The sequence below is a fragment of the Dipodomys ordii genome, unplaced genomic scaffold, assembly GCF_000151885.1.
Source record: "Dipodomys ordii isolate 6190 unplaced genomic scaffold, Dord_2.0 Scaffold119, whole genome shotgun sequence".
Classification (NCBI taxonomy): domain Eukaryota; kingdom Metazoa; phylum Chordata; class Mammalia; order Rodentia; family Heteromyidae; genus Dipodomys; species Dipodomys ordii.
In genome coordinates, this window is record NW_012267335.1 from 6529196 (window position 1) to 6540446 (window position 11251).

Sequence of the window (11251 nt, forward strand, 5' to 3'; positions counted from 1 at the left end):
ACTTAGAGGTAGTTAAAGTTCACACAGCACTCCAAGACGATGAAAAGCAGGGAGATTGTATGTTTGCGGCAGAAGAAAGCGCAATTAAGCAAACAAGAACCATTTAAAGTGTCATATAAATAAAGGGCCACCAGAAGTTGATTTAAAGTTTTGTCTTCTGCAATTTGTCTCCCCTTTGTCTTGGCACGCTCAGAGAAAGTGCTCTCAGCAGAGCCAAGACGGGAGAGGGGGGATGCTGGAAGGCGGGCTCTTCACCCATTCCCCCCCTCCCCAGCCCCATTCCCAGGCCCCCCCTCTCCCTCCGGCCCCGGGTCCCAGGTCGCCCAGCCCCCAGCCGGGCCACGCCCCCCCAGCCCCCGACAGGCTCCCCTCGGTGCCCCGCCCGCGCCCCGCCCCGCGTGCCCCAGCCCCGCGCTCGCGCACCTCCCCTCACTCCCTCCCTCCTTCCCGATCCTTTGATTTGGGGGCGCTCTGATTGGCTGCGAGCGATTCCGCGCAGGCAGGGCCGCAGCTTTGTCTGAGTTGAGTGAAGTTGTTCAGAGGTGAGGCTGGAGCCCGCAGCCACCGCGCGCAGCCTGCGCGCAGCCCAGGGGCCGACGGGGACCGGGCTGCCCGCGCGCAGCCGAGGGGACCGGGCTTAGCCCGCGCGCAGCTGAGGGGCCGGCGGGGACCGGGCACAGCACGCGCGCAGCGGCAGATCCCACGGGGACCAGGCTGCCCGCGCGCCGCGGCGGGGCCGGCGGGGACCGGGCTCAGCCTGCGCGCAGTCCAAGGACCGGCAGGGACCGGGCACAGCCCACGCGCAGCGGCGGATCCCGCGGGGACCAGGCTGCCCGCGCGCAGCGGCGGGGCCGGCGGGGACCGGACTCAGCCTGAGCGCAGCCGAGGGACCGGTGGCGACCGGGCACAGCCCGTGCGCAGCGGCGGATCCCGCGGGGAACGGGCTGTCGGCGCCCAGCCGAGGGCATCGGGCTCGGCCCGCGCGCAGCGGCGGCGGCGGCGGCGGCGGGCGCGGACAGCCTCGCCGCCCGGCAGAGAGGCCGCCGCCCCCTCTGGATCTCCGCGGCGGGAAGCGCGCCGGCCACCCCGGGGTCGGACGCCCGGCCCGGGACCCCCGGCGGCGCCCCGAGCGCCCGTCGTCCCGCGCGGTGTGTATGCTCCGGCCGAAGTGGGCGCGCCGCCGCCGGTCGCCGCGCCGTGGTTCCGGGACGCGGGCGCTCGCGGGCGCGGGCGCGGATGCGGCGGGGCTCCGGGCGGCCGGCGCGGGTCCCGGGGCCGCCGAGCCGTGCTGAGGCGCCCGGCGGGCGGGCGGCGTAGATGGAGGCGAACGTGCTGCTGCTGCTGCTGGCGGCGGCGCGCGCGGCGCTGGGCCGGAACCTGCGGTACCGGATGTACGAGGAGCAGCGGGTCGGGGCGGTGGTGGCGCGGCTGTCCGAGGACCTGGCGGACGTGCTGCAGAAGCTGCCCAACCCCGCGGCCGTGCGCTTCCGAGCCATGCAGCGCGGGAACTCGCCGCTGCTGGTGGTGAACGAGAGCTCGGGGGAGGTGAGCATCGGGGCCACCATCGACCGCGAGCAGCTCTGCCAGAAGAACCTCAACTGCTCCCTGGAGTTCGACGTGGTCACGCTGCCCACCGAGCACCTGCAGCTGCTGCACATCGAGGTGGAGGTGCTGGACATCAACGACAACGCCCCGCGCTTCGCCAGGCCGGTCATCGCGCTGGAGATCTCGGAGAGCGCGGCCGTGGGCACGCGGCTGCCCCTGGACAGCGCCTTCGACCCCGACGTTGGCGAGAACGCGCTGCACACCTACGCGCTCTCCGACAACCAGTACTTCGGCATCGACGTGCGCACCCGCACCGACGGCGCCAAGTACGCCGAGCTCATCGTGGTCCGGGAGCTGGACCGCGAGCGGGTGGCCAGCTATGAGCTGCGCCTCACCGCCTCGGATATGGGCACTCCGCCGCGCTCCGGCTCCTCCCTCCTCAAGATCAGCATCTCGGACTCCAACGACAACAGCCCGGCCTTCGAGCGGCAGTCCTACCTCATCGAGCTCCCCGAGAACGCGCCGGTGGGCAGCCTGCTGCTGGACCTGAACGCCACCGACCCCGACGAGGGCGCCAACGGCAAGATCGTGTACTCCTTCAGCAGCCACGTGTCTCCCAAGATCATAGAGACCTTCCAAATCGACTCCGAGCGCGGACACCTGACCCTCTTCAAGCAAGTGGACTACGAGATCACCAAGTCCTACGAGATCGACGTGCAGGCCCAGGACCTGGGTCCCAACTCCATCCCCGCCCACTGCAAGATCATCATCAAGGTGGTGGACGTCAACGACAACAAGCCCGAGATCAGCATCAACTTCATGTTTCCCGGGAAGGAGGAAGTGTCCTACATCTTCGAAGGGGACCCCATCGACACCTTCGTGGCCTTGGTGAGGGTCCACGACAAAGATTCCGGGTTGAATGGGGAGGTGGTTTGCAGGCTGTATGGACACGGCCACTTCAGGCTGCAGAACACCTACGAGAACAACTACCTAATCTTCACCAACGCCACCCTGGACCGCGAGAAGAGGTCGGAGTACAGCTTGACCATCATTGCAGAGGACAAGGGGACCCCCAGCCTGTCTTCAGTCAAACATTTCACCGTGCAGATCAACGACATCAATGACAACCCGCCCCGTTTCCAGAGGAGCCGCTACGAATTCGTGATCTCGGAGAACAACTCGCCAGGCGCCTACATCACCACGGTCACGGCCACCGACCTGGATCTGGGGGAGAACGGGCAGGTGACCTACACCATCTTGGAAAGCTTTGTCCTGGGGAGTTCCATCACCACCTATGTGACCATCGACCCGTCCAATGGGGCCATCTACGCCCTCAGAATCTTTGACCACGAGGAGGTGAGTCAGATCACCTTCGTGGTGGAAGCCAGGGACGGAGGGAGCCCCGAGCAGCTGGTGAGCAACGCCACGGTGGTGCTCACCATCCTGGATGAGAATGACAACGTGCCCGTGGTGGTGGAGCCTGCCCTGCACAACAGCACTGCAGAGATCGCCATCCCCAAGGGGGCCGACAGTGGCTTCCATGTCACCAGGCTGAGGGCCATCGACAGAGACTCTGGCGTGAACGCTGAACTCAGCTGTGCCATCGTGGCTGGGAACGAGGACAGCGTCTTCCTCCTGGATCCTCAGTCCTGCGACCTCCACACCAACGTGAGCATGGAGTCAGTGGCCCGCACCACGTGGGGGCTCTCGGTCATCATTCAGGACAAAGGCAACCCTCCCCTGCACACCAGAGTCCTTCTGAAGTGCGTGGTCCTGGAGAACACCCCGGCGGTCACCAGCACCACCATGACCTCGGTGAGCCAGGCCTCCCCGGACGTCTCCATGATCATCATTATTTCCCTGGGTGCCATTTGCACCGTGCTGTTGGTTATCATGGTGCTGTTTGCGACTCGGTGCAACCGGGAGAAGAAAGACACTCGGTCCTACAACTGCAGGGTGGCCGAGTCCACCTATCAGCACCACCCAAAGAGGCCGTCGCGGCAGATTCACAAAGGGGACATCACGCTGGTGCCCACCCTCAACAGCACCCTGCCCATCAGATCCCATCACAGATCCTCGCCCTCCTCATCACCAGCCCTGGAGAGGGGGCACATGGGCAGCCGCCAGAGCCACAACAGCCACCAGTCACTCAACAGCTTGGTGACCATCTCCTCCAACCACGTGCCCGAGAGTTTCTCCTTAGAACTCACCCACGCTACACCTGCGGTTGAGGTAGGCCCTTCCCGTGCCCCTATCCTGATTGGGGTCTGGGTTGTGACATGGGCCTAGACCTAGACTTTTCCACATTCTCCCCTTTTCTTAACTAACTCACTGGGGCGTTGCATGTGCCATGGTATTAGAGTCCCTGGTGAAGCTCACAAGGGCCTCTAAAAAAGAGGCTTCTGACTTCCAGCCCCGATGAAGAGGCGTGGGAAGTTCAGAGGTAGAGGGATTTATTTCATTTTATTTTATTCATTTTCCTTTCTTTCTTTCTCTTTCTTTCTTTCTTTCTTTCTTTCTTTCTTTCTTTCTGGTTTTTTTTTACACTGCTGAGGTCTCTACTGAAGAAAAAGAAATCAATGATGAGGTCTCCAGATTCCCTCCACAGTTCCTACTATATTTGTCCAACTCTGGAGACATTTTCTGACATTACTTCAACTAGTTGTGCTACAATGAAATGTACAACATTTTCCATGGCTTTTTTTTAATGGAAGAAAATCAGTTATTTAAAAGTCATTTTTAAAAAAGCCATTGTCTTACTGCATGACTGCAGGCTCCCTGGGAGGTCTCTTGGATGTGTGTGGTGAGAGGCTGGGCAGTGGGCTGCAGCCCAGCCGCCGTCCATGCTCCAAGTGCAGTGCACCCATGCTGCACCATAGCGGGAAACAGCCCCTGGAGATGTGTCCCCCGGCTGCACGTGAGGAGGTGGGCGTGGAGGTCTGTGTTCAGGAATCAGTCTGTCTGTTTGGTTTCCAGCAGGTCTCTCAACTTCTCTCCATGCTTCACCAGGGTCAGTACCAGCCCAGACCGAGCTTTCGAGGAAACAAATACTCCAGGAGCTATAGGTATGACTTCTGTTTGCACGGTCTGTGTCGTCTCAGATAGCTCTCATGCAGAAGGATCTTCATAACAGCTTCCCTGATTGGTCTTTCTAGATATGCCCTTCAAGACATGGACAAATTTAGCTTGAAAGACAGCGGCCGAGGGGACAGTGAGGCCGGGGACAGCGATTATGACCTGGGACGGGATTCTCCAATAGACAGACTGCTGGGGGAAGGATTCAGTGACCTCTTTCTTACAGACGGCAGAATTCCAGCAGGTACGCGGGGTCGGGGTGGGTGGGGAGGACGTACGTTGTTCTGTGCATAGCTGATACAGAGTCCCACTGTTTAAAATGGGCCCTGTCTCCTTCACGTGTCCTTCGCATTGAGATGTTTGCAGTGTGCTCACTAGAAACGAGCAAGGAAGAGAAAGTGAAACACTTTAGAAATTATCTTGAAATCCACAGAAAGTCCTTGGTAGAGAAAGAGTAAGCTCCAGAGTTTAGAGAGTGGAAAAAAAATGGGTGGGCAGAGTTGCGAGCAGAAGGCCAAGCCTTTCCCTCCCCTTTCTGTCCCAGCCAGCGCTGCCCTGGGACACTCTTGAGTAACTCTGTAAAATTACTGGGTGTGTTTTCATTCAGGCAGTCTGTTTTGTACTCAGTGGTGAGATGGGTTATAATTTGGAGGACACATTTCCCGTGATGGGAACTAACTCACAAAATCAGAGACTAAAATATACTGGCAAGGGTACACTTTAAGCACTAAAAATAAGAAGGAATGCACCTTTGTTGACGCTTAGTAGCATAGAATATGTCTTGTTACCTTTCACTTCCTGTCTGCTTTGTGGTGGAAGAGGGCTTGTGTAAGGGAATTTATAAGCACACAGTTGAGATGGAGGAGAGTCTCTCAAGTTTTGAATCAGATTTTCCTTAGTGTCCCTTCCTTCCATTTGTGCACTAGGAACTTTCTGAACCAATAAATACTCCCTGGGTCTCTTAGCAACCCTGTTACTAAGGACTGCACTAAGAAATCAGCCCTGAGAACGGCAGACATGCTCCTCTGCCTACTTTTTCCTTCTAAATTCATTGAATATTGATCCAATGACTGCGGTTTGATAAATGAAAGAAAGGCAGAGCAATGTTCTTTCATCCACCTTGGTCCTAATGTTTATTTTCCAGATATAGACAAATTAAAGTGCTTAGAAAAAAGAAATCACAGGGGAGCTCCAGAAATGTCTGAGAAAAGCAACACATAGGAATCCTCGTTCTCGTCAGCTGTCAGGGGCTTGGTGGCGGCAGCAGCATCGCCTGTCGCTGTCAGCATTGGTTGTCTGGACTCAGGGCGAGCATGCAGCCCACCTGGGACTCTCCACCTGTGGTGCCTCTCCAGCCTTGGGCTCAGTTGACATTGGGGTCAGCTGTAGTGCTGGCATTTGGAGTTTGGATTTGATAAATAAGTTTCTCACAGGTTTGCTATTATTCCTGTTGGAGTTAGTTGTGGTGGTGACAGGAAAAAGCATTCTGATTTGTCTCAGATTTAAAAACTGAAGCTTCCCAATCATGTATTTTGTACATGATCAGAATGATAATTCAGCCTCTCTATGTCCTTGAACACTTATCAAACATATGAAATAACAGGGCCTTCTGACTTTTTAAAAATAAATTGAGTGATTGAGTGGCTTATTTGATCGGATATCCTAAAGATGCAGTAGCCACTGCACAATTATTAAGTGTTGTGCAGTTGATTATCTTGTCCTGGGAACAGATGCTACATTGCTGTCTGGATGAATGCATAGAAAGGGTTTAAAGTATCATGAAAAATAGGGCCCAATTTACATGGCAGCCCAAGTTTGTACCTTCATTTTCACAGTCCTTCATTTTCACACATTGACTCCCTAGACCAATGTGAAGCTGCATCTCTGAAAATCCAGTAAAATACAGATGACCTCAGACTCCCTGCTTAAAGAAAATTAGTTGTATTAGGCCAGCTCTTCTAGCGAACAGTGTCTGAATTACTGATTCCATGATACTGACAGGACCCTACCCTTGAACAATGTCATTCATTTTTATTTCATGAAACACAAAGGTAGCATAACAGACATAATGCCAACATATTCAATTTTCCATCTAAACATTGCATGAAGACTTCACTGCACTTTAAGTTAGCAATCCTAATAAATGGAAAAATAATTGCCTTGGGTAGCTATCTTTGCCACTTGTGGGACTAAAGGATGCTGAAAACTCAGTTCCCTCATGGACTCCTATCACTAACCGGGAGTCCCACCTTTTATTTTTCAGCTATTTCTAAAATTAGTCACTGATCATGTATTTATTTGCTTACTTATCTTTGGTTCTGGGAAGTGGACCCAGAGTTGTACCACAGCTACATCCTTAGTCATTTTTTTAAAAAAATTTACAGGTCAGGACTAGTCTTCTGTTGTTTCCCATACTTTCAAAACTACCCAGACCTCTTATGTTCATGGCAGGCAGGTTCTCTAGCTTTTGAACAAACGACAGGGAATAGAAGTAATAGAGAGATAATAGGTAGGCAATTATAAACTCGAGAAAACTGTGAGTCTTGGACTGTAAGCTCCATCCATGTCGTTTCTTTTTAAATTAGGAGTGCAACTTCTTATTATCACTAGTAATTACTCTTAACATGCAGTCAGTCCCTTAAAACTTCCATTTTTATACTATTATACTCCAGCAAGAGACAGCAGAGCTCTTTTGCTGGTATACGGCACTGTGTTATAGCATCTATTATAGAAGGCATAATTCTGTTCTGCTTGCTACTTGTCCTGGTGTGGGTGTGGTCATTGCTTTCCGCTAGAGACTTGTCACCGGGGTGCCACTGGAGGATTGACATGGATGTCTAGGCTTGGCCAACACAGTCCATCCCAAATCTCCACAGCAAGCTAGCTAGCATTCTGATTACATGTAACCAATAGTCTAGTTCATTCATTCTAGAAACTTCTGCAGTCATATATGGGTGCAAACCTTGTGGTTTGTAAATATATAGTCTCAGGAAATACCCTGAGTAGAGAAAAATGTAAGTTGACATCTGAAGGCTATTAGGAGAGATCAGCAGTTTTCTAAAGCATGTATATTTTTAGGACTTAAGTGTCTCCTTCCAACTGCTTTCCTGCACTAGTCTTATGAACAAATATAGACTATGTTATGATGCATTGCTTTCTGGCCACTCATTCTTTGAATTCCCACACAGATATACTACTTTCTGGACTGTAAAATCTGTATCTGCTCGTTCAGCTTTGCACTCCAACACTTACCACATGTCCGCAGCCTCTCCAGTGTCCCCGTGTGTTTTGTAGCACAGGGTGATTATAAAGGTTTTGGATTCTGTTTCTTGCTTCACCCCTTCTTATTCATGGAGGTCCTTCCGCTTTCCGTCATCTGTTATCCTTGTTTCATTCTAGACCTTTCTGCCCTCATGGCCGCCGCCCTTGCTTTGCCCTGGCCTTTCGCCATGGCTAGTTACTGGACCAACGTACAGCTGATGGCCTCCCACTGATAGCACCTCCTGCCACCACACTGCTTCCAGCTTCAATAACCTTTTAAAAACATGTCCATTTCCATTTCCACTTTTTACTTTTGGCTCAGAATCAATGCCTGACTCTTGTTGCTCAGCAACCCTGAACAGAACTATTTATCTTGATATTCAAAGGCCAATAAAATTCCTCCCAACTTATTGACTCTCAGTTTTGCCATGTTCAAATCTGTCTGCAAGAGGAAGAGGCCACTCTGCCCTCACACTCCGACCCTCCAGCCAGAAGAGCTAGATTTTCTTCACTTTGTGTGCCTAAACACCATGCATCTCTCACAGTTGTGTTAGGTTGCTTCTTCTTTAGAACCATCCACCTCCACGTCTCCCCATTTCCCTTTTTCTGGCTCAGTATCCCCTGGTTGGTTTCATTGGCTGGGCATTTATGATGTCATCAGTGAACTGAAGTCAGGATTGGATTGGATGTGTTTGGATGGGAGGCCTGTCCCATTACTTTTCTTATATAGGCTCTTCATAGACACCTGACTAGTCAGCCAGGAACTTAAGACTCCACAGAAAGTAGGCGTGTGCTTTCCTTCATGTATGGACTGTCACGATTGTGGGCTGGGTTTGAGTTGTAGTGCAGTGACACGTGACACAGTCACACAGGGGACCGGTGGGCTTCTGTTTCTAGTATGTCTCCATCTCCAGAGGGCATGACCTATTAGCAGAACCTCTCAAGAGTGAAAGGAAGGCTGCTCACTAGATAGCGGGTTTGAAGCTCTGGGTGCGGGGTGGAATATTTGCAATAATGAGTTACTCATTCACTAAGAGTATTGCCACGCAGTTGAGTCTCCAGGGGAATAAAATGAGAATCTCATTGAAAATACTCGTTCTGTGCTGTTCCCCTGTGTGCTCTTTCTCTCTCTGCTTACTGTCCTGCTTTCGCTCACTTTCTCTAGTTATCTCTTCCTCCATTATTCTCTCTTCAACTTTCTTATTACTTTCTTATTCTTTTCCGTTCTGTGTTGATTATTTGGTCATTTGTCTACCACTTAATTATTGAGACGTGATTGTAGATGGCGTTCACTGTGATCAAAGTTGGTTTGAGCGTGAACTATTAGAATGTACACATTAGCCCATCCTTGTGGCTCTGCCATATTGGTTACATGGTCATTAGATTCAGGTTTCTAGAAAACTAAATCATGGTGAGTATTCTTAGAATCCAGTGTAGCTTTTCCTCATCATTAAACATTCATGCATAGCAAAGTCACTGAAGCAATCCAGAAAACCATCAAGTCCTTTCTAGGCTTACAGCCATACAGCTAAAGGCCAAACAAATGAAGAGGTGTCAGGATGTCTGTTCTTCTTCCTTCTGACAGGATGTGAGAGAGACAATGGACACAGGTCTCCTTTCCATTTTCAGAGACCTGGGGAATCAAAGGGAAAAAAAAATCATTAGCACTCTGATAGTGATCCCACTGAAGAGAAACCCACCGCTGTTGGAGGTATTCCAGTTACTTCCGACACATCTCACTTGTGTCCACATCCAACACCGAGAGCAATAATACTTGGCGAAATTTTCTAGAGATACTGCTTGAAGTTAGGTCATCTAAACTTTGTAATGTCCTTAAGTGACCCTGAGTTTTCAAATTTAATCTTTCTCCATAGAAAAATCATACAATGACTCTTTATCTTGCTCCTTTCTCTACTTGTAGTCACACCTTTCCTCAACATTTTCCCCACACTATTTTTTGCTTTTTTAGGTGTCTTAGCAATGCAGCTTTTTTCTCCTCACAACCCCTACTCTCATTTTCATCACTCAATATTTCCTTTTTTCCATTCTAAACTGAGGCCCAAATTATCTTGGAGCTGCCAGCCAGGAAAATCAATGGCCTCTGGACCCTTATATAAAGACCCTTATTTCTCCTTGCTTTATTTCCATTCAGAAAATACATAGTGCATATCTATTCTGTGCAGATACTGGTGGGGCTCAGCCGTGAGCTCAGCAGCCCTGCTGGGGGCTGGGCCTTGCAGCAATCATTTGGGTGCAAGACAAATTGTTTTTAAGTAGCTCATTTTATAAAATTAGCTTTGAATAGATAGATTTGGCTAGCAAGAGAGTCCCATTTTCTTTCACATTTGTAAGAATTACTCAGCACGTTATGAATTTCTGCTTTTTTTTTGGCTGTAAAGTGGGATGATATAGAGAAGGCACAGTGGGCTGTGTCAGGAGGACATCTCTGCCTTTCCTGTTTTCCACGTACTTTAGTTACCGTGTTTGCCAAATTTGGAGAGCTTGGTCTTCTTCGTTTTTCTGCTTTAGTCATTTCTATTATGTCCTAGGCGCGTGGCCACTTGAATTAGTACCAAAACATCCGGAATAACAGAGAGGCATGCTTTTCATATTCTTCTTTTCTTACTCGTTTGGTGGCTTTGCCAGTTATCTGAATATTAACGCGTCTTCAGCCTTCAGAGCACACTTCGTCAAGTGTGAGAATAGATATCAAGTCATAAAGATGTTCCCCCCGCAGCCTTTCTAAGTAACAAGTCAACAAATCAGTTACAATAGGACGTTTGGAAGATGAATCCGTATAAATTGCATGATCGTTCCTTATGGAATCCATGAAGCCCAAAGCAGGTCAGCTAGAGAGCGGATGGCAACATCAAGAAAGGTAGTGAACCCTGTAGCGCCATGAACGTGGTTGCCGCAGGCCAAGCGACATGGCGGTCACCATCTAAACCTCCTGTATCTGTCGGTCTCCATCCTGCGGGTCACGATCCGCCTAACCCAGGGTCTCCTGTTTCTTTGGGCGCAGCTATGAGGCTGTGCACGGAGGAGTGCCGGGTCCTGGGCCACTCGGACCAGTGCTGGATGCCGCCGCTGCCCTCGCCGTCGGACTACCGGAGCAACCTGTTCATCCCGGGCGAGGAGTTCCCGCCAGCGCCGCGGAACGCGCAGGGGCCCGCGGGCGCAGAGGAGGACGGCGCGGCGGCGGCCGCAGAGCCCGGCGAGAAGAAGAAGAGCTTCTCCACCTTCGGCAAGGACGCACCGCACGAGGATGCCGGCAGCGAGGACGCGGGAACGGCCTCCCTGCTGTCCGAGATGAGCAGCGTGTTCCAGCGCCTGCTGCCCCCGGCCCTGGACCCCTATGCGGAGGGCGGAG

At 51.9% G+C, this 11251-nt stretch overlaps 1 protein-coding gene across 1 annotated transcript in view; it reads left to right on the forward strand.

The window, feature by feature from the left end:
- Nucleotides 1–1317: 1317 nt before the first annotated feature.
- The window catches only part of Pcdh18 (protocadherin 18), a 10422-nt gene continuing 488 nt past the window's right edge, over nucleotides 1318–11251 (forward strand). Inside the window, exons 1-4 of the mRNA XM_013029511.1 lie at nucleotides 1318–3777; nucleotides 4525–4610; nucleotides 4701–4864; nucleotides 10904–11245. Of these exons, the coding sequence (XP_012884965.1) occupies nucleotides 1318–3777; nucleotides 4525–4610; nucleotides 4701–4864; nucleotides 10904–11245 (3052 nt within the window). The remainder of the gene's footprint in view (nucleotides 3778–4524; nucleotides 4611–4700; nucleotides 4865–10903; nucleotides 11246–11251) is intronic.